Source organism: Leucoraja erinacea, chromosome 15 (genome assembly GCF_028641065.1).
Source record: "Leucoraja erinacea ecotype New England chromosome 15, Leri_hhj_1, whole genome shotgun sequence".
NCBI classification, from domain to species: Eukaryota; Metazoa; Chordata; class Chondrichthyes; order Rajiformes; family Rajidae; genus Leucoraja; species Leucoraja erinaceus.
Genome location: NC_073391.1, coordinates 20,005,808 through 20,030,498, shown reverse-complemented (window position 1 = coordinate 20,030,498; position 24,691 = coordinate 20,005,808). Strand labels below are relative to the sequence as shown.

General features: G+C 44.0%; 1 protein-coding gene across 1 annotated transcript in view; it reads left to right on the top strand.

Annotated features, from left to right (window-relative positions):
• inpp5f (inositol polyphosphate-5-phosphatase F) overlaps nt 1-24,691 on the top strand; it is a 145,239-nt gene that overhangs the window by 101,576 nt on the left and 18,972 nt on the right. The window contains exons 5-12 of the mRNA XM_055646835.1: nt 581-748; nt 1,994-2,050; nt 6,288-6,483; nt 10,709-10,888; nt 14,946-15,013; nt 17,244-17,368; nt 20,243-20,320; nt 21,691-21,811. Of these exons, the coding sequence (XP_055502810.1) occupies nt 581-748; nt 1,994-2,050; nt 6,288-6,483; nt 10,709-10,888; nt 14,946-15,013; nt 17,244-17,368; nt 20,243-20,320; nt 21,691-21,811 (993 nt within the window). The remainder of the gene's footprint in view (nt 1-580; nt 749-1,993; nt 2,051-6,287; nt 6,484-10,708; nt 10,889-14,945; nt 15,014-17,243; nt 17,369-20,242; nt 20,321-21,690; nt 21,812-24,691) is intronic.

Below are 24,691 nucleotides of genomic sequence, written 5' to 3'. Positions count from 1 at the left end.
TAACTACTAATGAAAGCATATCATGAATAGACAATTAAATCACTATTGGAATATAATTATTAGGATTTATGTGCGTGAGAATGCCACTGAACCACTTGCTGCTATTGGGGGAACTTGAAGCTGTTAACTGCTAATACTTGTTGGGATGGGAGAAGTATTCTCTTTGGACTCGAGTGTTATGCCTTGTATTTAAACACGTTATTAAAAGTATTTTGTGTGGCAGACGTGGCTGTTGAATATTGGGACATATATCCATGGTCACTGGTGAATTTTGTGTTGACCTTCGTATGGATTCCATCTTTGGCCATTCTGAGGAGATTTAATTGGGTTGGAGACAGGAGACTGCAGATGCTGGAATCGGCAACAAAAGAGCTGCTGGAGCAACTCGGGATGAAGGATGTTGACTATCCAGTTCGCTCCACAGATGCTTCAGCAGCTCTCCAGGTGTTGTGTGGTGGTTTGTGCTGCGATACTGGGTATGAGTGCAAGCTGTGTTGAAGTTACGGCTTGACAACGTGGAACATTCGTGATGGATCGCCTATACTTTAGGCATCATTATTTATTTATTTTTTTATTGCAGGCTAAAGAAAACAAAGAAAAGGAGCGCCTGGAACGAAGGTTATTGGATGAGCTTATCAAGATGTTTATGGATTCTGATTCATTTTATTACAGCCAGAGTTATGATCTTACAAATTCGATACAGAGACAGAGTTCTTCAGAGACGAACAATGCATCATTGTGGCGAAGGGTAAGATTTCCCAGAATTAACTTCTCCATGTGTCAAGCGGGCCATCAAATGTGCTCAGATTGAATCCACTCATCTAAAATGACAGTACATCTTCTCCCTGCTCTTCTATCAAATCTCTAATTTTGTACATGGCAAGAGATGTCTACAGTTTTGGAGTAGAATAGCCTGCTGATTTGGGTGGTTTTGGCACCAGTTCCAGGTTGGATCATCATGCTTGTGGTGCATGGCATGTGCCAGTATTCTCAGCCATCAGCACCCGATCGATCACACGCTCTCAAGTTCTGTTATCCCATTTTTGCATCCACTCCCCATATACTAAGAACAATTTACAAAGGCCAATTAGCCTTCAAACCTGCTCGTCTTTGGGAGGAAATCGGAGCTCCTGGAGGAAACGCACGTGGTCAAGGAGATTATGCAAACTCCAGACAGGCAGCACCCGCGGTCGAGATCAAACCCGGGTCCCAGGTTCTGTGAGACAACTGTGCCTCTATGCTGCCCTCGTGGTACCCAGGCAAAATGTCTTGCTGTTTCTCTAGTTTGTGTTTGGCAACACCGTGGCACAGTGGTAGAGTTGCCCCAGACCCGGGTTCGATCCTGACTAATGGGTGTTTTCTGAACAGAGTTTATATGCTCTCTGTGTGACCCCATGGCTTTCCACCTGTGCTCCAGTTTCCTCCCACAATCCAAAGATGTACAGGTTTGTAGGTTAATTGGCTTCGGTAAAATTGTCCCTCATGTGTAGGATAGTGTTGTTGTACGCGGGTCCCTGGTTGCCACGGACGGTTGGCCGAATGGCCTGTTGCTGCGCTGTATCTCTGCAGTCTAAAGAACAGAAGGTGTGAGTATAGGAAGGAGAATGAAAATGACTGGCAACCAGAATATCCAGATGGCCACAGCAGACTGAGCGGAGGTACTCGGCAAAGCAGTCACCTAGCACTAATATCCTGGCCACTCCTACTTTTCCTCCTCCTTTTGGGATCTATTTCGGAACCTATCTGTCTGCATTTCCTTTTCTTAAGGTGTTGACTTTTTAAGTTGCTTTTCAAGTCCTAGTTGTGCTAGATACTGGAACTCACGCCTTTGTTCAGTCATTACTAATTACGGTAACTCTCCCTGGATTAAATTAGAACGTAACCGTTCATGTGGGATGCAAGAACGGTAAGTTTTTTGTGCCAAAATGAGGTGCAGTGAGCCGCTAATTTGAATCGCATGCTATTGTTAGCTAATATCTGTCGTCTTTTTCAGGTTGACGATAGATTTTTCTGGAACAAATACATGATGGATGATCTGATCCAGTTAAATGTAAGTAACTGCTCTGGTTTTATCGAAGCAAACCACTGTTTACTTCATTGTCTCGTGATCCTGGGTGATGCCTTGGGTTCAGAAATGTTTTGCTTGCACTCCAGTTTTGTGAGTTTTGAAGTGACAGACGAGGCTGTAAGATTTGAGGAATCTACCAGAAGCGGGGAGCATTGGGGGGGGGGTTTCCTGGGGTTGAGTGGTTTGGGATCAGCAGTGATTAGAAACAAAATCTACTATGTAAATTCTGTGGCTACAGACCAGGTCAGAACATGGGCATCCCATGGCAAGCGACTGTTCCTCCCCAAAGCCTTCTGTGACGAGGCACAAGTCAGGAACGTTTGTGAATACCTGGATGAGCTGAATTCCAATAACCTTCAAAGCTGGTCATCATGAATGGCAAAGCAGTCCACTTGATTGGAAACCTCGCCATCTCCTGAATGAATTTAGTTCCTCTAACATTGGCATTCTGTGGTTGCAGTGCATGTTATCTACAAAATCCACCCAGGCCACGGGCATCAGCCCTCAAACCTGCAATTGATCCAGGCAGGAAAAAAGGCAGCAGGCATTTCGGCATTACACTGCCCCCTGCAGGTTCCCCTCCATATAGTGAACCCGCTGACATGGAAATATATTGTCACGCATTCAGATTTGCTGGATCTAAATCCGTGAGATCCATACCCAATGGCATAATTTGACTACTTCACCAGAATGAGTGCGAGCGCTTAAGCTGGTGGCTTAACACTACATTTAGGGAAGGGCAGTGTGGGTGCCAGCCACACAAACATCAAGCATGTAATTTAAAAGCAAATTAAGTTCAAGCCTTGCCTTGCCTATGCACATCTATCTTGCAATATTGGTATCAAAACAGACCATTTTATAAAAAGTTTATTGCAATGCGATGCTAAGTGTTTTATCTCTTACATGGCAATGGAACCAAGCTGTGGTAAAATGGTTGTCTGCTTGGCCTGACTCGAGCGCATTCAGATGAATGGTTGGCACTAGCTGTTTAACATCCAAACAGTTGATTGGCTGAATTGAATGCAGAAATTCCCCTTTGGTATCCCAAGACCAAGAATTGCTTGTCATCTGGTATTGTTCACAGCCAGTAGGTCATATATTTAGAAGTCGAGAAAAACGGGTGGACACCATGTTTTTACTCTTGCGACATTAATACTTGGTCTTTTTATTGTGATTTGGGCCTTTTATTGGTTACAGAAGCTGTTTGTTTTATAATTTGCTGAATAGACTCAGAGCTGTAAAGAGCTGTCAAGAACCAGGTTAGGTTCACTGTTGTCATCTGCCTGCTCTTACCCAGGTTAGATGTTGAGGGCCATACGAGCTGACTCTGCAGCTGGAGGCATCTGCTGTGGGCCCAATCATAACTGGGCCTCTAAGACCCTAACCTTTGTGATCAAGGTCTTGGCTTGCCCACTGTCTTCAACAGTGGGCAAGACGAGAGGATGGAACCTTGCTTTCTATTAAAACTGAGAGGCTTTATTGATATTTAATGTCCTAGTTCAGATTTGGAAACTATTAAGATGTTTTATAAAATTCTAGAGATGCGGCCCGACTCGCTGAGTTACTCCAGCGAGTGCTTTTTGTGTCTATCTTTGGTGTAAACCAGCATCTGCAGTTCCTTCCTACACATGAAATAACTGTTTATCGGTAGAAATAACCTTACTTTCCTTTTTCTGATCTCAAATTGGTTAATTCAAGAAAGCACTAATTTCTCCCGCCTTCATAAGCCACATGATGACTTGGTTTGATAATTTGTTTGTAATACAAAGCAAATTACAACGCGGTTATGGTAAATATTGAGTAATGGTTTGATCTGCATTTCAGATTTATAGCGGCAGCAATTTTATTTTGATCTGTGTTTTGTTCCTTAACTATTTTGACTCTGCTTAATGCGTTTGATTATTAGGTAACAGATTTTTATACTGTAGTAGTTTTAATAGTTATTCTCTGTTAACGTTGGAGGTATTTGAAACCTGATTGAGCTTCAGTTGGGCACAAACTACTAGAGTAACTCTGCAGGTCAGGCAGTATCTCTAGAGAACATGGATAGGTGTCCCTGGAAGGGCCTTGACCCTACTGCCACCTATCCATGTTCTTCCAAGATACTGCCTGACCTGCTGAGTTACTCCAGCACCCTGTCCACTTGTGTATTAACCAGCATCTGCAGTTCCTTGTTTCTACTCTGGACCTAAGTTGATGGCCAGTGAAGTTGACAGCAGGGCTTCACTGTGTGTTGAATTGGCTAGCCGTCAGCTTTCACGAGCTTATGGGGGTACAGTTTCCGCAGTGTATTGTGGAGGACCATTCAGATAATGTCAGTGATTTGGGCTGGCAAGATGGACACTGCATCTGAATGGCGTAAATATTGACATAAGGAGACTGTGGGCAGCAATTCATGGCAGTGAATTCATGGTCCAGCAGGATTTGGCCACCATTGTGGAAATTGTGGCGGCCTAGTGGCGCAGCGGCAGAGTAGCTACAATATAGCGGCAGAGACCAGGGATCGATCCTAACTACGGGTGCTGTCTGTACGGAGTTTGTACGTTCTATTTGTGACCACGTGGGTTTTCTCCGAGTGCTCTGGTTTCCTCCCACACTCCAAAGACGTACAGGTTTGTAGGGTAATTGGCTTTGGTAAAAAATGTTCATTTTCCCTCATATGTAGGATCATGCTGATGCACAGAGATCGCTGGTCGTCATGGACCCGGTGGGCCAAAGGGCCTGTTTCTGCACTGTATCTCTAAAATAAATGAAACGAGCATGTATTTGTCTAAATTTGAAAGAAGCATTCTCTGTTCCCCCTCGTTGCTGGCACCATTGAAGTGTGGGTTTGTTGGCAGCAAGCTGCTTATTTCCACATTTGGGCAAAGTGAGGACATGGAATCACACACCACAACTCTGGAGAATGTTAGCACAGCAGTCAGCGATGTTGGTTGGTGGTTTAAAGGAGGGCATGGTCAGGAATTTAAAAGACGTTATTCCACAGCGAAACACAGGAGGACTGATGCAGAGTCTCGACCCCGAAACATTGACATTCTCTCTGCCTTCACAGAAGCTTCCCGATCTGCTGAGGTTCTCTCGTTGTCTATTTTTTGCAACCATATGATAACGTATTGTCGGCTTCTTTAGCCATTAACTGGGCGTCTCAATAGCCTGGATCTCTTGACGCTATTCAGTTATTTGCGATATTCCTTTCTATTGCCTCCTCCTTCCAAAGTATGCCAGGCAGCTTAAAACTCTTGCAAGCACATCAGCACACATAGATGTGTGGATTTCCTCAATACTTAACAGAAATTTGGAGACACTTCAAGCAGTGGTTCCTAAATCTAAAACCATTCTGCCTGCTTCACTTTCTCATCAACGTCCAGCTTCGCCATCAAATTGATTAGTATTTTGCAAGAGCTATATATCTCCTTTCAATTATTAAGATCCTTTGAAATTAACCCCCAGTGAATACGGTGCAGACGTTTGGCATGGTGCATGTTAAGAATTGGTCCATTAAGTGTATCTTTCACTAGAAGGAAATGAACAAAAAAAAGTTGGTTTTGATTGAAACTGATTGGTACTTGTTGCCCCCCCGAGCAAAGTAAGCTGCAGGAGAAAATGCGTTTATGCCGAAGATAGACACACAGTGCTGGAGCAACTCATCGGGTCAAACAGCATCTCTAGAGAGATGGAACAAGTGATGTTTGGGCTTGGAACCCTCCCACATACTAACAGTCTGAGAGTAGGGGAATCGAGGACCAGAGGACATAGGTTCAAGTTGAAGGGGAAAAGATTTGATAGGAATCTGAGGGGTAACTTTTTCCATACAAAGGGTGGTGGGTGTGTGGAACAAGCTACCAGAGGAGGTAGTTGAGGATGGGACTATCCCAAGTTTGGAGGGATATGGACCAAGCGCAGGCAGGTGGGACGAGTGTAGCTGGTGTGGGCAAGTTGAGCCGAAGGGTCTGTTTCCACACAAACACTCTATCACTCTATGACTCTAAAGGTTCCGGCCCAAAACATAAGATGCAGGAGGATTTCCAAATGATGAGCTCTTTGCCTTGTTGAAGAATATTGTGCATTTGTCCTGTAATTACTGTGGAACATTAAAGAAATAGTAGCCAAGAATATTCTGCAACATTTTAGGGTAACCGCCATGGGGGATCATTTCATTTTTCAGATTATTGCCAATAATTCCGGCATCAGATTAAACGTAAATATTGTTCTCTTACAGGATCCTAAAGCAGATTTCTGGATTGTTCCAATAATCCAAGGTTTTGTGCAGATTGAAGAACTGGTTGTCAATTACAGTGAATCCTCGGATGATGAAAAGAGCAGTCCTGAGACCCCGTCACAGGAGCACTGTGTGGATGATATCTATCCAAGGTTTATAGTGGCAATTATTTCGAGGAGGAGTCGGCACAGAGCAGGTATGGAAACAATTACATTTGAAGGTCAAGATGTTCAAATGCTTCATATAACCGTGACCTCTTCATTCCATTTGTATGGAGGAAGTATTCTGAGATTCACCAGAGTCTTCCACCCAAGACATTGCCTCTCTTCGTCTTCTCACAGATGTTGCCTGACCTTGTGAATATTTTAAGCATTGTTCTTAATTTTTATGACATTTAATGCTGCTTTGTCTGCAGTTTCTATACTAGAAGTTTATGGCAGGTACTAACCTTTAAGTATAGCTTGCGACTTAAGGTTTCCTCTTGCTCCATTTTAATTAGCCTCATCAAAGATTGAAACACAGAGTGCATATAATTCCAGTTATTAATTAATAATCTTGTTCAGCCATCCTAGTACTTTCGAAGACTCACCAGGTCATTTGGGATTATTAAATTGCAAGCACCCTGTATCTATATAGCAAACCCCCCCACTGAACTGTACAAACAAATTCCAATCCTTAGGTTTTTAGTTCATTACGTTGATCTTGACTGGCTACGTTTGTTCTGGATGTTTCTTTGTGCTTTGAAAGACTGGCACTCACTTCTATTCTTAATGACAGCACATCCTGAAATGTTTAATAGCCAGTGAGTTGCAGTTCTCCAGTCAGGAAGACATTTTTAGGAAATAAATGTGGATATTAATAGTAAATCCTTGCAAAGGAACAGCCTCCCATTTTCTTATTTTGATCTTAAAAATCTGCCTCCATGAGAAAGCTTTAGCTCATGTTTTTCTCTAACCACCTAGTAATGGCAAATGTATCAATCTTGATAAGTATTTTGGAAAGTCTCTTGTGCACTAATGTCTTGTTATTTTCCCCCACAATCTTTTAGAAATTTTGTGTAACTCATGTATAACGTGTATAATGTCTGTATTTGTCTGATTCTATGCCTGTGAATCTACTGCAAACACGATTTTCATTGTACCTCACCATACTTGTGCATATGACAATAAATCTGGGCACAAGGCACTGCAGATGCTAGCTCACAAAAGAAGGGTCTCAACCTGAAACATCGCCTATCCTTGTTCTCCAGGAATGCAGCCTGACCCGCTGAGTTACTCCAGCACTTTGGCTTTTTTTTGATAAACGCAACTTGATTTGATGTTAAAACTGCAGTATGACTAGAGGTTAATTCCTGAGTACAGGTGCACAACCTTTTATCCGAAAGCCTTGGGACCAGACACTTTTCGTAATTCAGAATTTGTCGGTCTTCGGAATGGAATTTTTTAAGCGTAGATTTTAATGGCTGGCTCAGTGGTAGAGTGTTCGGCTCATATCCGCAAGGTCGCGAGTTTGCGCGCCTTGATCCCGGCAGTTACTCGGTCGCGAGTTTGAGTCTTCAATGTCGTTTTTTTTGTTTTTGTTTATTTTATTAGAAGTTAATATAGCACAAAACAGTACAGTGGCACCTAATTTTAGGTGCCAACTATGTAATACCGTAATCCATTCTATGTACAACCTCTAGTTTTATGTTATAAGAAGGAAGTAAGCAATGTCGTTTTTTCATGCAGAATAAATGTTTGTATGAAATGCAGTGTAGGAGAGGTGTACTGACTGTGTCGGCAGAACTTTGGAAGTGATTGCCCACCAGTCTAAAACGCCGCTGTGTCTCCCTGTCCCTGGGATAGCAGGGGGCGATCAAACAGCACAATACCCCCCTCCTCCTCCAACTCCAGAGGAATCCGCTCCCCGATGGGCCGCTACGGTGACAAGTGGCAGTTTGCCCACATCCCGAGCTGCGCCACCCCAAGAACACCTTGCACACCATCAGCTTCTGCCCCTACGTGTTCCTCTGGAGTTGGAGCGGGGCTGGGCTGGAGTTGCTGCTGGCTGTGGGTCTCTGGGATCTCCGTGCTTGCAGTGGGCCTGGGGGTCGCTGTCCCGTTGGTCCTGACGTCTCCGGCCACCCCCCTGGACTGGAGCTGAGACTGGGAACTGTACCGCCCTTGCCCCCTCCCTCTGCAACTGCAAACAACCCCACTCTCTTGCAAGGGCGGTACAGTTCCCGGAGGATAGCAGGTTGCCGGAGACGTCAGGACCAACAGGAACCCACTCCCCGATGGGCCCCTACGACGCCCCGAGCTGCGCCCCGTCATCCGCAACCCAGGTTCCTCTGTAGTTGGAGCGGGGCTGGGCTGGGCTGCTGTTGGCTGTGGGTCTCTGGGATCTCCGTGCTTGCGGTGGGCCTGGTGTTCGACGTCCAATTGGTCCTGACGTCTCCGGTGACTGCACTAGCCTGCTGGCTGCCATCGCCGACTTGAAGACAGTGCAAAGCCCCCGCGCCGGTGCAATGAGCGGGGAGCTGGAGAGGGGAGGGATGGGGTCACACACATGGCCGGGAAGCAGAGGGGTGTAGGTGGGGTGAAACTGAAGGGAGCGACAATCTGCTGCTGCCTGCACGCTGAGTTAGAAAGTTCCCACGCAAGATTCACGATACACTGTGTATCGTGTCTACCGTGGGAATGTTTTAACTCAGCGTGCAGGCAGCAGCATATTGTCAATTATTAACCCTCCCGCGCAATATACCGTCACCTTCTCTTTTATGAATGGGGATTTAGTTCCCATTTCTTCGAGGACCGACCGGAGGTTCCGCTGTCACCTCTGCGGGCCGCCCTCGGTGAACGTCCTGTCTCCCTGTCCCTGGAATAGTAGGGGGCGATCAAACAGCACAATACCCCCCTCCCCCTCCAACTCCAGAGGAATCCGCTCCCCGATGGGCTGCTATGGCGACAAGTGGCAGTTCGCCCACAGCCCGAGCTGCGCCACCCCAAGAACAAGACATACCCCTTGCACACCATCAGCTTCTGCCCATACGGGGAGCGTGTTCCTCTGGAGTTGGAACGGGGTTGGGCTGGAGTTGCTGATCTGGGATCTCCGTGCTTGCAGTGGGCCTGGGGGTCGGTGTTCCGTTGGTCCTGACGTCTCTGGTGACTGGCACTGTGCTGCTAGCAACGCGACGTGAAGACAGTACAAAGCCCCCGCGCCGGTGCAATGAGCGGGGAGCTGGAGAGGGGAGGGATGGGGTCACACACATGGCCGGGAAGCAGAGGGGTGTAGGTGGGGTGAAACTGAAGGGAGCGACAATCTACTGCTGCCTGCACGCTGAGTTAAAAGGTTCCCACGCAAGACTCACGATACACTGTGTATCGTGAGTCTACCGTAGGAACTTTTTAACGCAGCTGGCAGGTAGCAGCATATTGTCAATTATTAACCCTCCCGCGCAATATACCCTCACCTTCTCTTTTATGAACGGGGATTTAGTTCCCCTTTCTTCGAGGACCGACCGGAGGTTCCGCTGTCACCTCTGCGGGCCACCCTCGGTGAACGTTTTCAAGGACCTTTCTTCAAGGACAGAAAAAATGTCGCTATTCGGAGGTTTTTGTTATTTGGATCTTCGGATAAAAGGTTGTGCACCTGTAATATGATTCCAAATCTCTGGTAATGAGGATAGTTGTTGCCCTTCATTTTTGATGTATCAATAAATGAAAAATACGTTGTCACCATTGCAGATATAAAAATACGATATGATAGGACTTTCCCAGGGGGGAAATTGATCTGCCAACAATCATAAAAACACAAAATACATGAAACATGAAATTAAAGTGACGAGTGGAAAGGGGATCGGGGATGTGCCAAGATTGGGGGGGGCGGTCAGTCTCAGTCTATCCCCATCAATAGGGGGAGGATTTGTACAGTTTGATAGCCACAGGGAAGAAGGATCTCCTGTGGTGTTCTGTCCTGCATCTTGGAAAGCAGGCACTCTTATGCTTTGTAATCTTTCAGCTCAGAGGATGGATTTTACAGCACGGAAACAGGCCCTTGGCCCACCGAGTCTGCACCAAACAGCGATCCCCGCACATTAACACAATCCTGCACACACTAGGAACAGTTTACACTTACACCAAGCCAATTTACCTACAAACCTGCACGTCTTTGGGGTATGTGAGGAAACCAAAGATCTCAGAGAAAACCCACGATGGTCACGGGGAGAACGTACAAACTCTGTAAAGACGGCTCCCGTAGTCGGGATCGAGCCCGGGTCTCCGGTGCTACAAGCGCTGTAGGCAGAAACTCTACTGCTGCGCCATCATGTTTGTGTCTGTAGTAGTGTACAGATAAATCTAAAATACAAATTGGACTTTGATTCACCAATATGATGAGTTGCATTCAGCTGGTTTAGATGTTCCTTTCTTCAAATTCTGCAGGAATGCGCTATAAACGCCGGGGTGTGGATGAGAATGGAAACGTGGCAAACTATGTGGAGACGGAGCAGCTAATCCACGTCCACAGTCACACGCTGTCATTTGTCCTTGCCCGTGGATCAGTGCCTGTGTTTTGGAGTCAGATTGGCTATCGGTATAATCCTCGTCCACGACTAGACAAACGTGAGTGAGAAACCCAAATCTCCCCACTTCAATAGAAAATTAGAACTTCAATGGATCGGTTACTGTGGCTGCAGAAGTCTATGTATTTTGTAAACTCAGTCAAACTGTGGTTAACTGTGGCTCCTGCCTCCTGGGATTGACTTTCAAAAATGCAAAACCTCTCATTTATCTGCATTAAACTCCATTAGCCATTCCTCAGCCCACGACCAGCTGATCAACATCATGCTGTAAATTTTTTGATAACCAAATTATCTTCATTATCTACGATAATACCCACTTTAGTGGCATCTCTACTGCAAACTTACTAATCATACCTTGTACATTCTCATCCAAATCTCTGATATAAATCACAAACAACAATGGGCCCAGCACCAATCCCTGAGGCTAGTCACAGACCTCCAGTCTGAAAAACAACCTTTACCCCCGAGTCCCTTGTAATCTAACCTTCAAGAATGGTCTACCATGTGAAACTTTATCAAATGCATTGCTGAAATCCAACGTCAGCTCTTTTGGTTACTTCTTCAAAACTCTCAATCAGATTTATGTAGCACTATCTCGCAGGTACAAAACCATGCAGACTATCCCTAATCAGCCCCTGTCTATCCAAATGCACATATCTTTTTCTTCAGAATACTCTCCAGCAACTTGTCTAGCACAGATTTTCGGCTCACTGGTCAATAGTTCAGTGGTGTTTCTGTGCAGCATTTCTTGAATAGAGGCACAGCATTAGCCATCATCTAGTCTTCTAGCACCTCCTCGTCTTACCTAATGTATCTTCTTGCCTCTGAGCAGCTGTATCCATTAAGGCAACCTTGTTCTGTAATGAGGACATTTCCGATGCCCTGGTATGGAACACCTCATCCTGGGAGCAGATGCGGCGTAGGCGGAGGAATTGGGAGTAGGGGATGGTCCTTACAGGAAGCAGGGTGGGAACAAGTGTAGTCTAGATAGCCATGGGAGTCAATGGATTTATAGTGGATGTCAGTCAGAAGTCTATCACCTGCGATGGAGATAGTGAGGTCAAGAAATGGTAGGGAAGTGTTGGAAATGGTCCAGGTGTATTTGAGTGCCGGATGGAAGTTAGTGGTGAAGTGGATGAAGTCAGTGAGTTGTGTGTGGGTGCAGGAGGTAGCACCAATGCAATCGTAGATGTAGCGGAGGTAGAGGTGGCGAAAATGATGGAGGACTATTTGTTGTATGCGACGGCTAGTGGGGTAGAGAGCAGTGTTACGGGGTGTTGAAGAGACCCTGGTGAGAGCCTCATCTATAGTAGGGGAGCCGCATCTGTTCCCAGGATGAGATGATCCATACCAGGGCATCAGGAATGTCCTCATTCTTTAGGGAACGGGGGTTCCTCTCCCCTATTATAGATGAGGCTCTCACCAGGGTCTCTTCAATATCACGTAACACTGCTCTCTCTCCCCCCTCCCCCCCCGCCCCCCCCCCCCACCACTTCATAACACATGGCAGAGTCCCCCTTGACCTCACCTTCCACCCCACTAGCCGGCACATACAACAAATAGTCCTCCATCATTTTTGCCACTTCCAACGTGACCCCACCACTTGCCACATCTTCCCATCTCCCCCCCTGTCTGCTTTCTACAAAGACCACTCCCTCCGTAACTCCCTGGTCAATTCTTCCCTTCCCACCAGCAGCACCCCCTCCCCGGGCACTTTCCCCTGCAACTGCAAGAGATGCTACGCTTATCGCTTTACCTCCCCCATCAACTCCATTCAAGGACCCAAGCAGTCGTTCCAGGTGCGACAGAGGTTCACCTGCACCTCCTCCAACCTCATCTATTACATCCGCTGCTCTAGATGTCAGCTGATCTACATCGTTGAGACCAAGCGTAGGCTTGGCGATTGTTTCGCCGAACACCTCTGCTCGGTCCCCAATAACCAATCTGATTTCCCGGTGGCTCAGCACTTCAACTTTAACTCCCCCTTCCGTTCCGAATCCGACCTTTCTGTCCTGGGCAGAACTTGGAGGAGCAGCACCTCATATTCCGCTTGGGCAATTTACACCTCATGAACATTGACTTCTCCATTTTCCGGTAGCCCTTATTGTCTCCTCCCCTTCCCAGCTCACACTCAACCCTCTGGCTCCTCTTCCTTTCTTCTCTCCCTCCCTCCCCCACATCAGTCTGAAGAGGGGTTTCGGCCCGAATCGTTGCCTATTTCCTTCGCTCCATAGATGCTGCCGCACCCGTTGAGTTTCTCCAGCACTTTTGTCTACCTTCCATCATACTTTTGTTTTTGTTTTAACCACTACCATACAGGGTTGTTGTACTTATTTTCACCGTCTGAGAATCTCGGTATTCTTTAAACTTGGCAACTCTGCAGTAGCTAGTTTGACATTGTCAATACCATATGGATGTTTGTGCTTCCTGTTACTCCCGGCACACTTGTCAGATTTCCATCACTCCAGATATTGGCAATTCAATAAAAAGCTCAATGCAGTAAGGTTACCCTTGGAATTTAAAGCTTTGCACCTGTTGTACACTGCCTTATAACATTGATTAAAATCTGTAGCTGTTCTGTTGTAAAAGGTTATCGTCTGCGGAACTAATAACATCTCAGCCATTGCTTGTCAAAGGATAATTTGGGAAAGGTGATAAATAGAGATCTGTTCGAAAGAAAATTGAAAAAAATCAAGTTCTATATAAATTACGGTATAATATGTGGGGAAGCACTGACAGAAATTGGTCTGCCTTTATAACTTGGGCCACTGTGTTCTTCACTGCTGCTATTGCTCACCTCATTTTATTGAAGCAGTCTACTGGGTGTGTGGAGTATCAAGACAGATGGAGCTGCCCGTCAGTGAGAAGCCACATTGAGCAGCTCCTAACTGTGTACTGACAAAACTATCCATGTGTAAACTTTAAAATCTCATTTCCCTGCAGGCTGGGTGAACAGGATCCTTGACGAGGACGTTTTAACAGAGAATCTGTCACTCTGGTCTTGGCAATTTGTTTTGCTTCACTTAGTGTTGTTGCAGTTCCTGGCACTGTGTCTACCTAATTAGTTGTTCAATTTACCTCATGAGGGATTATTCATCATGCTATTCTGTATAGTCAGCACCCAACCATGAGTTTTAAAGACTTAGGGTTTAGAGTCGTAGAATCACACAGCATGAAGCAGGCCCTTCAGCCCAACTCATCCATGCGAACCAAGATGACAAATTTAAGGTAGTCCCACCTTCCCGAGTTTGAACCATATCCCATTGAACATTTCCTACCCATGTACATATCCAAATGTCTTTTAAATCTTGTTATTGCACCTGCCTCAACCACTTTCTCTGACGGCTCTTTCCATGTACCCACCACCCTCTGTATACCTAGCACCCTCTGAAGAATCTTATACCTGGTTTGGAGGTAAAGTTTCCTCATGGTCCAATTTTTGTTTGTTCCGTCAGATGAAAGGTCACAAGCTAAGATCCTTGCTGTTTTCTTGCCCCTTTGGTTTTGCACTCGCTACACACAGAATGAACGCTGGGAACCGCAGCCACAAGTATTTGCACTGAATTATAATTATCTGCCACAAATCTGCCTTGTGTACTCTTGGCGGAGAGTAATTCAATGGGACAGGAACAAGCAGAAGCAATGGGTCTGCCAGGGCAGCTCTGTTTATGGTTTTTGGGGAGAAGATATAACCGGGCCATGTGGGGCTGGGGAACGATAAGGTTAGCAGTCTGAAGAAGGGTCTTGACCCAAAACCTCGCCCATTCCTTCTCTCAAGAGATGCTGTCTGTCCTGCTGAGTTACTCCAGCATTTTGTGTGTCTCTGTGTACTCTTGGTGTACCTTTTGGTGCAACATACCCATATGATACAAATCCAGTTATCCTATCAACATGAGATGTTTCCCCTTGAGCTAAAGAAAGCAGTTGGAAATCTTTGCTACCAAAGTTGACATGAGCTAATTAGAACATTTCTGACATTTCCTCCTTCCCTGTGGATGGGAACGATAGCTATCACTATTTTCAATTCTCTTTCTGAGAACTCTGCCTGCACACTTCTCAGTGTCTGTTTGGTAATTAAAATGTTTTGTTCTGTGCAGCTGAGGAGGAGACAGTCAGCAAGTTTGCAGCACACTTTGAGGAGCAACTGCAGATCTATAAGAAGCAGGTGAGATGTTCATGTTTACTCCATGGATACAGTGAAACTTGATACTGGAACCCTCATTCAGTAGTGCTCTTGAGTAATTATTTATCAGTGTGGCTGGATTGAGCGAGCAAGGGAAAGTTTCCATTCCGATTCTTTCAAAGCATGTCAAACGCATCGTGCACATGACCTCCAAGCACAACTTGCTTCTTAGTTGTCAGAACATGCTCAGGAATGAGGTTAGAAACGTGCCAGCCAGCAGATTGCTGAAGCTAATATGGGCTTTGGTATTCCATTGCCATTTGCATGTTTGAGTACATCACAATTCATACAACATGTGTGAAATAAAATGTTTGCAATTTGTGGATTAAGTTTTGCCGTTTAGTATGAGAGCACTGTTTTTTCATATTTGACTGAATCCAAGTTCAATGGCTCTTTATTGTCGCGTATGCACAGCACAGTAAGGTTGTTTTGCACAACCCACAAATGCACAGTCGCAATATTGTTGGCAACGTTTACAAAGAAAACAGAAACAGCCCAATGTTCAGTCCACATGTTGGAAGTACTGGAGTGCTTTGGCCTCTGCTTTTAAAATGTGAAATAGGACCATTAATGAGGAAAGGAGTGATTTTATTTAGCATTGTGCTCTAGATATTATGTGCCATCTTCATTGTGGGCGAACGCCTTTCGATCAATGATTTTTGAATAATGCTGGATTTGTCATTCTTTAGCCTGCTGTGATTGTTTTACATTTATTATTCCTACCACACCTTTTTGTCAAAACTTATTTGAACTTAATTATGAAATGTTACATCCTTCTGGAGCACTGCCATTTAGCAGTGCTTCAACCCACTGAGTTGTATAAACAACTGCCTGACGACACATCCTCTACCCTGTTTTCCAACACTGAGCTGACATGTAATCATTTCTATAAAGTAGGTATTGGCCGTCATATGTAACAATATTTATCCATAGTGACGTTGGATTATTCGTTATAAATTAAAGTAGTGTTTTAGTTCTAGTGTTTCATTGAAGGTGGTACCTGTCCAACCTTTTTTTTAAGGGTTGATGAGGGTACTGAGTTTAGTATAAATTAATTTTAGCAGGGTCCCATATAACAGAATAATTGGAAAGTTAAATCTCAGGAGATCCAATTGAAATTGTTGGGTTGGATATTGGTTCCAACGTGAGCTCAGTGGCAGAATTACCAATTTAATGACTGGAATGGTATTTGCAATGGTGTTCTGCAGGGCTGCGCTGGTGTTTGCTTTTCATGGTGAATGCTTCAGACAAAATGCAGGAGCCATGAATTAGAAGTTGGCAGTTTGCACAGTTTGCCTGTGTGGTTGCTGATGAGGAAGGAAGCTATTGTGCACAAAAATATATTAATAGTCTAATCAGCTGAGTAGAAAAATAATAAATGGGATTCATTCCAGAGAAGTGAAGATTAGAGCATTTGGAAACTAAGCAAAATGTGCAGCTGAGAATGGTCGAGGATTTGAATGTGTGTGATGCACCTTAGGGTGGCTCTGAAGGCACATTTGACCAACACAGAGAAAGCCCAGAGGTCATGTTGAGAGCAATTCCAAACGCCAGGCTGCAGAGATGTGAAAGTGAGACAGGTTAGAATTCTATCTAAGAAAGGATGGCTGGGGCCGGGGTGAATATGTTTGAGGCTGGCAGCTGATGGGAGATGCATGTTTGATACGGCAGAGCTGAAACGCAAAAAGATGGGGAGGGCTGATTTTACTCAGAGGAGAAAATGTGGGAAAAGATGCCTCGCTGTTCTGTCTAAACTGGTGCAGAGGACTGCATGGTGGTGGCTTCCTGTGCGTTATATTTTTGTGCCCTTTGAATGCTGGTGCTAGAGTTGTAAGCTGTAAAATGACTACAGCTTGTGCCTATAGAACATTTTCAACAAAAACCATCCCCAACTATCTCACTGCAGTTATCAAATAAAAATAGATGTCAAGCTACATGTGAGGATATTTGGAAAGCAACCAAAAGCTTGGTGACAGACAAGTTTTAAGGAGAATCCTGTTAGGTTACAGGTGGGAGATGGGGGGTTTGGGAAGGGATTGCAGAGTTGTCCGCACAAGATCACCATTGAACTTCCTAATGTATTAATCGCTCCACTAATTGGTTAACTAACACTAAATGACACACCGGCCTTAGATAAAATGAACCTTGAATAATATACAAATGCTGCATCCTATCCCATTGATTTTTTTTCTTTCCCCCTCAATCTTGGCAGGTTATTGTCAGCCTGGTAGATCAGACTGGAAGGGAGAAAATAATTGGAGATGCTTTTCTTCGACATGTTCTGCTCTACAACAACTCAAACCTCACCTATGTGACTTTTGATTTCCATGAACACTGGTAAGAACCTATGATAGTTTAAAGCTGTGTCTGAAGATTATTCCCCAGCTGTTATCAGACTTTTAAATTGTTTTGCAATTTCAATGATGGTTTAAGGCGAACATTGGTGCAGCCATTTTGATTTATAGTTGATTCCACCTTGTTGCACCAGGCACATTGATTTATATCTAATCAGTGTAAAGGGAATTGAGAAATCTAGGCCACTTTGCTCCATCCTTGAACAGCATTGAAGGCAGGTGAACAGTTTTGTTCTCCCCTGCCTATCCAACTTTTCCATGCTGAAATTTCTATCTTGTTCTTTGCTTAGGTTTTGTAGATTCCAATATAAAACTATTTATTTAGATTCCAAATTAAGTGTTGGTTAGTAATAGTGTAAAAGGTTATTAGGGAAAGGCAAGAGAATGGTGTAGGGAGAGAAAGATAGATTGGCTAAGATAGAATGGCTGAATACTGTTCCTGTAACATGAAATGAGGTTAAGTTGAGTTTATTGTCATATACGCAGGTACGGTGAGATACAGATTACAATGAAAACGCTGCTTGTAACAGCATCACATGGACCTGGATATTGCACAGAACATGTTATCCATAAATCATTTAAATTGTACAAGACAATAAAAAGAAAGACTGCTAACGCAAAATGTCAGTGCAAAATGTAATTGGAAAGCAATTTGCTGTAGTCCAGGAAATGATCTGCAGTGTCCTTGGGTTATTTGGAATTTCATTAATTTTTCAGGCAACGTAAATTTTCAGACCATAGATGAAATTGTAGGATCTTGGTATTCTGCGACAAATGGGATTTGGAGCATTGTTATCAGTGTTTATATTGAAATGTGCATTTCTCCGGTAATTTCATTCAAGGGATAGCTGAGGCAGTTTGGAACCAACTTGCTGGTTGTAAATATGTGTTTTAACAGCTAGGCAGTCAGAGTACAGAATCCCATACTTGTTCATGCCTGTGGTTGAACATCAACAGCACTGGTTTCTAAGTTTCTCCTGTTGGCCATATTTGCCTAATTCCCTGGGGTTTAATAAGTTGCAAGTTGCTGCACGGCCATGTCATCGTGAATGGGAGGGTAGAGTTGGGAAAAGCTGCAACGTACCTGGTGGTGGAAAACAAATTTGTCAAATGCCAGAGTGCTTCTCAAAACATTACAGAAATGTTCCACCTTGGCTGCCCATACTCTGCTTTGGGTGGTGATACGTTTTAAATGTTTATCTTGGCTTTTAACGGAAATGCTGTAATCTTTTGATTAGCAGTCACCAGGATATGGTGCAAATATTTATATATTGAATTCCATCTGTGGGGCAGTCAGGAGGTGTGGTTGTGATTAAACAGGAGAGCAATTTGTGACTCATTTCTGAGTAGGAATTGAACTATAAGCATCATTAAGGCACTTTATTTATCATAAAATGCTAGAATTGTCCTGCAAATATCACGCTGGAATGTTAATCCAGATCAAACATGATATTTTGTAAAGTCACCTCTGCTTTTGTCTCTTTTAAAAATATCTTCATTTTTCCAGATGCCATTCATTGTGTACAAGACTGTAAACTTGATTTATAAAAGATAAAGAAAGTGGCTCGTTTGACCACTATAGACATTTTTGAATTTGCTGACACTGTCTCCCCTCGCTCTGATTTTCACCTTGTGCGAAAATTAAATCGAGCTGCTTCCTATTTTTGAGCCACGGTTAGTTAAAGGAATGTGCATTAGTCATAATAAATATTCAAAATATCTGGATCCTATAAGAATCTTAAGGTTTTCCTTGAGTCTCTTGCACTGAAATGTGCAATGATAGGTCAAATGTGTTGAGTTCCCATTAGAGATTGGATTTGAGTCGTGTGTACAGCATCCAGTCTTCTGAACTAGTCACCTAAACTAATAAAATCCAGTCGCGGCACTGGAAGTGTACAATAAACAGGTTATTAAAGATTCTTTACACAGCAAGTCACCGGCTACAGTGCATTGTCGTTCCCTGTAGAAACTGACTGCTCCATGCTTTGTGCATTTGCCTCGGCTTATTGATGCAATTGTTTGTGCAGCTGCTGCAGGTTCGTGCCAACAATGAGGATTGCCTGAACTTGAGCAGGTTGTGCTGGGGTCTGTGTGCTTCTAAATCAGGTTAAGTAGATGGGTATGAAAGAACTGCAGATGCTGGTTTAAACCGAAGATGGACACAAAAAGCTGGAGTATCTCAGTGAGACAGGCAGCATCTCTGGGGAGAAGGAGTGGGTGACGTTTCAGGCCGAGACCCTTCTTCAGACCCGAAACGTCACCCATTCCTTCTCTCCAGAGATGCTGCCTGTCCCGCTGAGTTACTCCAGCTTTTTGTGTCTATTTTAATTAGTTAGATTTTAGATTTTGTCTTTTTAAATGGGATTCAAACTCCAAGTGGTATGGACCACACTTACTGCAATCCATGCAGATTTTCTTGTTTCTGATATTCACAATCCTTCCGGGAAATGTTATTTTTGTCAGGGTAGAATTCTTTTTTAGTTGACAATCTGGCAGGCTTGTTTAGTTTAATGCTACTCCTGTGCTATTGGGATTCCTGAAGACCAAGTGCAGCAATGTGGAATGCAGGAAATTGGAATGAATCACTATATCTGGCTGAAATTTAGAATAAGATGCTGTATTTTCACCCCAATCTGCCCAAGGCTTACTCTACATCCAATATGCTTGGTGCTCCGTAGTGATTTCTGGATTAATAAACGTGGAAAATATAAATTTGATCCGTCTTGTGTGGATGCTGCTGTTTCTAACAACACACAAAACAACTCCTGCATCTTTACTATGGCATTTACATTTAAGAATGATTTGCTTGGAACCAAAATTCAGAATGAATTAAATTGTCTGCATTTTCATTCCCTAGTCGAGGAATGAAGTTTGAAAACGTGCAGACCCTTACAGATGCCATCTCTGACATCATCACAGACATGAAATGGGGCTGGTTAGTGTCTTTATTTACCACTTTATGAAAAATGCATGATATACTAACATAACAAGTGTGTTTGTTGTCATAAACAGTTCCTAAAACTAAAGATTATGTGTTGGATTGACTAAAGTTTGATCGCATCGTAAGCGTTCAATCTCGACCATCCTTGGATGTCAAACTGTTTAAACTCATAAGGATTGCCATTATAATTCTCCATGTGTTTCTGTTGAATTTCTTGCTTTTATATTCAAAATAAAACCAGAGATCCAGGTAAATACCAAATTTAAATATTTTTAAAGTTCATTGTACTTGCTTCTAGCTGAGGCATCGACCCCTTATATTAGATTAATTTAGAGATATAGCGTGGAAACAGACCCTTTGGCCCACCAAGTCCACATCGACCATTGATCAACAATACACTAGTTTTATGCTATTCCACTTTTTGCATTCTACCCACTAGGGACAATTACTGAAACCAATTAACCTACAAACTTGCACGTCTTTGGGACGTGGGGAGGAAACGAGAGCACCTGGAGAAAACCCATGCGGTAACAGGTAGAACGTACGCACTCTGCGTAGACAGCACCCATAGGCAGAATTGAACCTGGGTCTCTGGCGTTGTGAGGCAGCAACTCTATGGCTGCATCACCATTGCATCGTCTATTATTGGGCTTGCCATCAAAAGCAGACTCGATAAAGATGGGCCACTTTAGCACAATTGGAATGAAATCATTGAAAATGAAGGATGACCAAGTTGGGGGCACGCACACCATATTCAGTACACAGTGCTGAAGTAAATCAGCGGGGCAAGCCTGACCCACTGAGTTACTCCGGCGCTTTGTGTCTCTTTTTTGTAAAACAACATCTGTAGTTCCTTGTTTCTACGTATCATATTTAAATTTGAACAACTATTTCCTTTTGAGCAGGAATGTGTTTTGAAGTGCTCAGTTCTGCAGTTCTCAGTTCAGTTCTAATGAATATTCAGACGGTTTAGAACTAAGTCCTGTGGAAAATAGGCTGCCTTTCGTGCACCAGGGGATGTATGTCACTCTTTGCCTTGTAATCTGCTTTAGGGACAACAGCATCCCCGTAGGTGGCCTTTGCCTTTTGAGTTCTATGGAGCCGGATTCCCACACAGAATGTTGCCACCGAATAAAGAAGCTGTTTTTGAAAGTGGCAGTTTCTGAGCCTGGAAACAGAAAATGTTAGCATTTCCCACTGGTGAAAAGAAAACTGCAACACAATCGTCACTGAGCAGAGAACTGATTCTCTGGTGCTTTTTGCTCATAGAGCGAGGACTGTTTCTGTATGATGCGGAATTAAGCTAAACTATTGTGGGAGTGATGATAGCAAAGGGGGATCTTTGTCTTTTTGTGTCAACACAGGGTTGACCAAGCTGGAGAGATTTGCAAGCAAGAAGGAATCTTCAGGGTGAACTGTATGGACTGTTTGGATCGGACGAATGTGGTTCAAGCTGCAATTGCTCGAGTGGTCATGGAACAGCAGGTATGATATTGTCAGAAGTTGGCATCTCTTATTTCCAGGGCTCTCACTAAATTACAATTGTTTTCTTGCTCTTTCTTCTCTGCATCAACTCAGAAAATGTAAATGCTTTCTGTGAACAAGTGTATCATGATTAAATGAATGTAGTTTTCATTTACGGTGACAATCTTTGTAATTTTGTCAGGCTTACCTATTCACTTTGTGCATCTTTTCTCTGTCATCCCGATGAGCACGTCATGATTTCATGATTGGTAATTGTGCAGAGACGCCATGTGCATGGGAGCTGAATTCAGCATTTACCCCATTGAAATGAAGGGTAACCACACAAAATATAAAAACTATATAGCATTGTTCACAATTATTATAATTAGAATATAATTGTTATAATTTATTACTACTAATTGGCACCCAGGAATGACCACCAGATGGCCATGTCATCTGCAATAGGGAATGCAACTCTGGAAATCTGGTGGTTTGAGCTCTTGATTTGAGCCTCCAGTCAGCTGTTGTGTAGATCTGGATTTCTTCTGTGTGCTGAACATCTGTGAAGATGACCGAAGATCAGCTTGCAAGGTGCCAGCCAATGTAACAGTAAATACTCTTTGTCGGCCTTCCTGACAAATAACACAACACAAGGAGCAGCACAGTGGCGAAGCAGTGGAGTTGCTGCTTTATCCCCCTGTCCCACTTAGGAAACCCGAACGGAAACCTCTGGAGACTTTGCGCCCAACCCAAGGTTTCCGTGCGGTTCCCGGAGGTTTTTGTCAGTCTCCCTAATGGTCGAAAGTGGTTTCCGCTTCTATGTTCCGGCGATTATATCAAAAAATTCAAAACCGGCCGCGACTAAATGAATGGATATTTTTCAGCTTGGCCAGCACAAGCCTTTCAACGAGGTGTATAAAATCATGATTTGAATAGATATGGTTGAGTCTTTTGCCCAGAGTTGGTGAATCGAGGAGCAGAGGACATAGGTTTAAGGTGAACGGCAAAAGATTTAATAGGTATCTGTGGGTTATGTTTTTCACACAAAGGGTGGTGGCTATGGAACAAGCTGCCAGAGGAGGTAGTTGAGGCAGGGACTATCGCAACATTTAAGAAACAGTTAGACAGGTACATGGATAGGACAGGTTCGGAGGGATATGGATCAAACGTGGGCAGGTGGGACTGGTGCAGATGGGATATGCTGGGCCGAAGGGCCTGTTTCCACACTATCTTTCCCTCTCAAACCCATTCTCCCTCCTTCTCCCCATTACCTCTGACACCCGTATCAATCAAGAATCTATCAATCTCCTCCTGAAAAATGTCCATTGACTTGACCTCCACAGCTGTCTGTGGCAATGAATTCCACAGTTCACCACCCTCTGACTTAAGAAATTCCTGCTCAGCTCCTTCCTAAAGGAATGTCTTTTAATTCCGAGGCTGTGGCCACTGGTCCTAGAATCTCCTAGTGGAAACATCCTCTCCAAATCCACTCCATCCAGGTTTTTACCAGGTTGGGACAGACGGCAACAGCTGCACACCGTGTCCCAAAGCTTGTGTCCTGTCCTGCATCACCCAAGGCAGCAGAGACGTTATAGGAGAGGGCAAGCACCGTAACAAAGTAGCTCATGGTGGTTTGGGTAACATTCAGGAATGTCTATGCATGGCACACCATGAATATTACTGAAGAACGGTCTTGACCCGAAATATAATCTATGCCATTTCTCCAGAGCTGCAGCCTGACCTACTGAGTTACTCCAGCACTCTGTGACATGTCACCGATCCATGTTCTCCACAGATGCTGCCTGACTCGCTGAGTTACTCCAGCACTCTGAAACGTCGCCTATTCATATTCTCCGCAGATGCTTCCTGACCCACTGAGTTACTCCAGCACTTTGTGACTATTTTCCCTTCACCCATCTGCCCAAACCCACTCTCCCCCCTCCTTTCCTATGTTCCTTTCCACCCATAAACCTCTCTCTGCCTTTACATTTCACTCCTCTTTCAAATCTGCTCTACTTATCTACATGCATTTTTCTTCTTCACTTTTTAGTCATAGAATGATGCAGTGTGGAAACAGGCCCTTCAGCCCAACTTGCCCACACCGACCGACATGTCCCATCTAAACTAGTCCCACTCACACCCGTTTGGCCCATATCCATCTAAATCTGTCCTATCCATGTACGTATCCAAATGTCTCTTAAACATTAGGATAGTCCCAGTCTTAACTATCTCCTCTGGCAACTCGTTACATACACCCAGCACCCTTTGTGTGAAAAAGCTACCTCTCAGGTTCCTGTTAATTTCTGAAATATTGGTCATAAATTTGGTGCAAAAATGTTCCAAAATAAGGATCAGAATACATCAGAGAGCATCTAAAACCCCTGAGCTTCCAGGGCCCGCTTGACCCTGGCATCGAGGGACTTCACGCTTTGCGCTCGTGATGTGCGCAGCGTGCACATTATTTCACATGGTACACACAAATGCTGGAGAAACTCAGCGGGTGCAGCAGCATCTATGGAGCGAAGGAAATAGGCAACGTTTCGGGCCGAAACCCTTCTTCAGACTGATCACATTACGTTTTTTTGTAATCCTATCATGCATTTTGAAAAGCTTTGTATAGGCCTGAGTCAGAGTAAACATGTTTCAGCCAGGAAGCATGTAACTAGTGGAGTGTCTCAAGGATCAGTTATCTGAATTATTTATGATTTATATAAACGACCTTGAGGAGGAGGCAGGATATAAAGCATCGAAGTTTGCAGAATGACTAACTAGATATTGTTTGGTGGAGTAAGTGGGCGATAATTTGGCAAATGTAGTTTGATGTTGGAAAATGAGACATCCTTTTGCGAGATGAATCTAAAGGCACATTGGTGTTTACATGGAGCTAGATTGCAAAAGGGC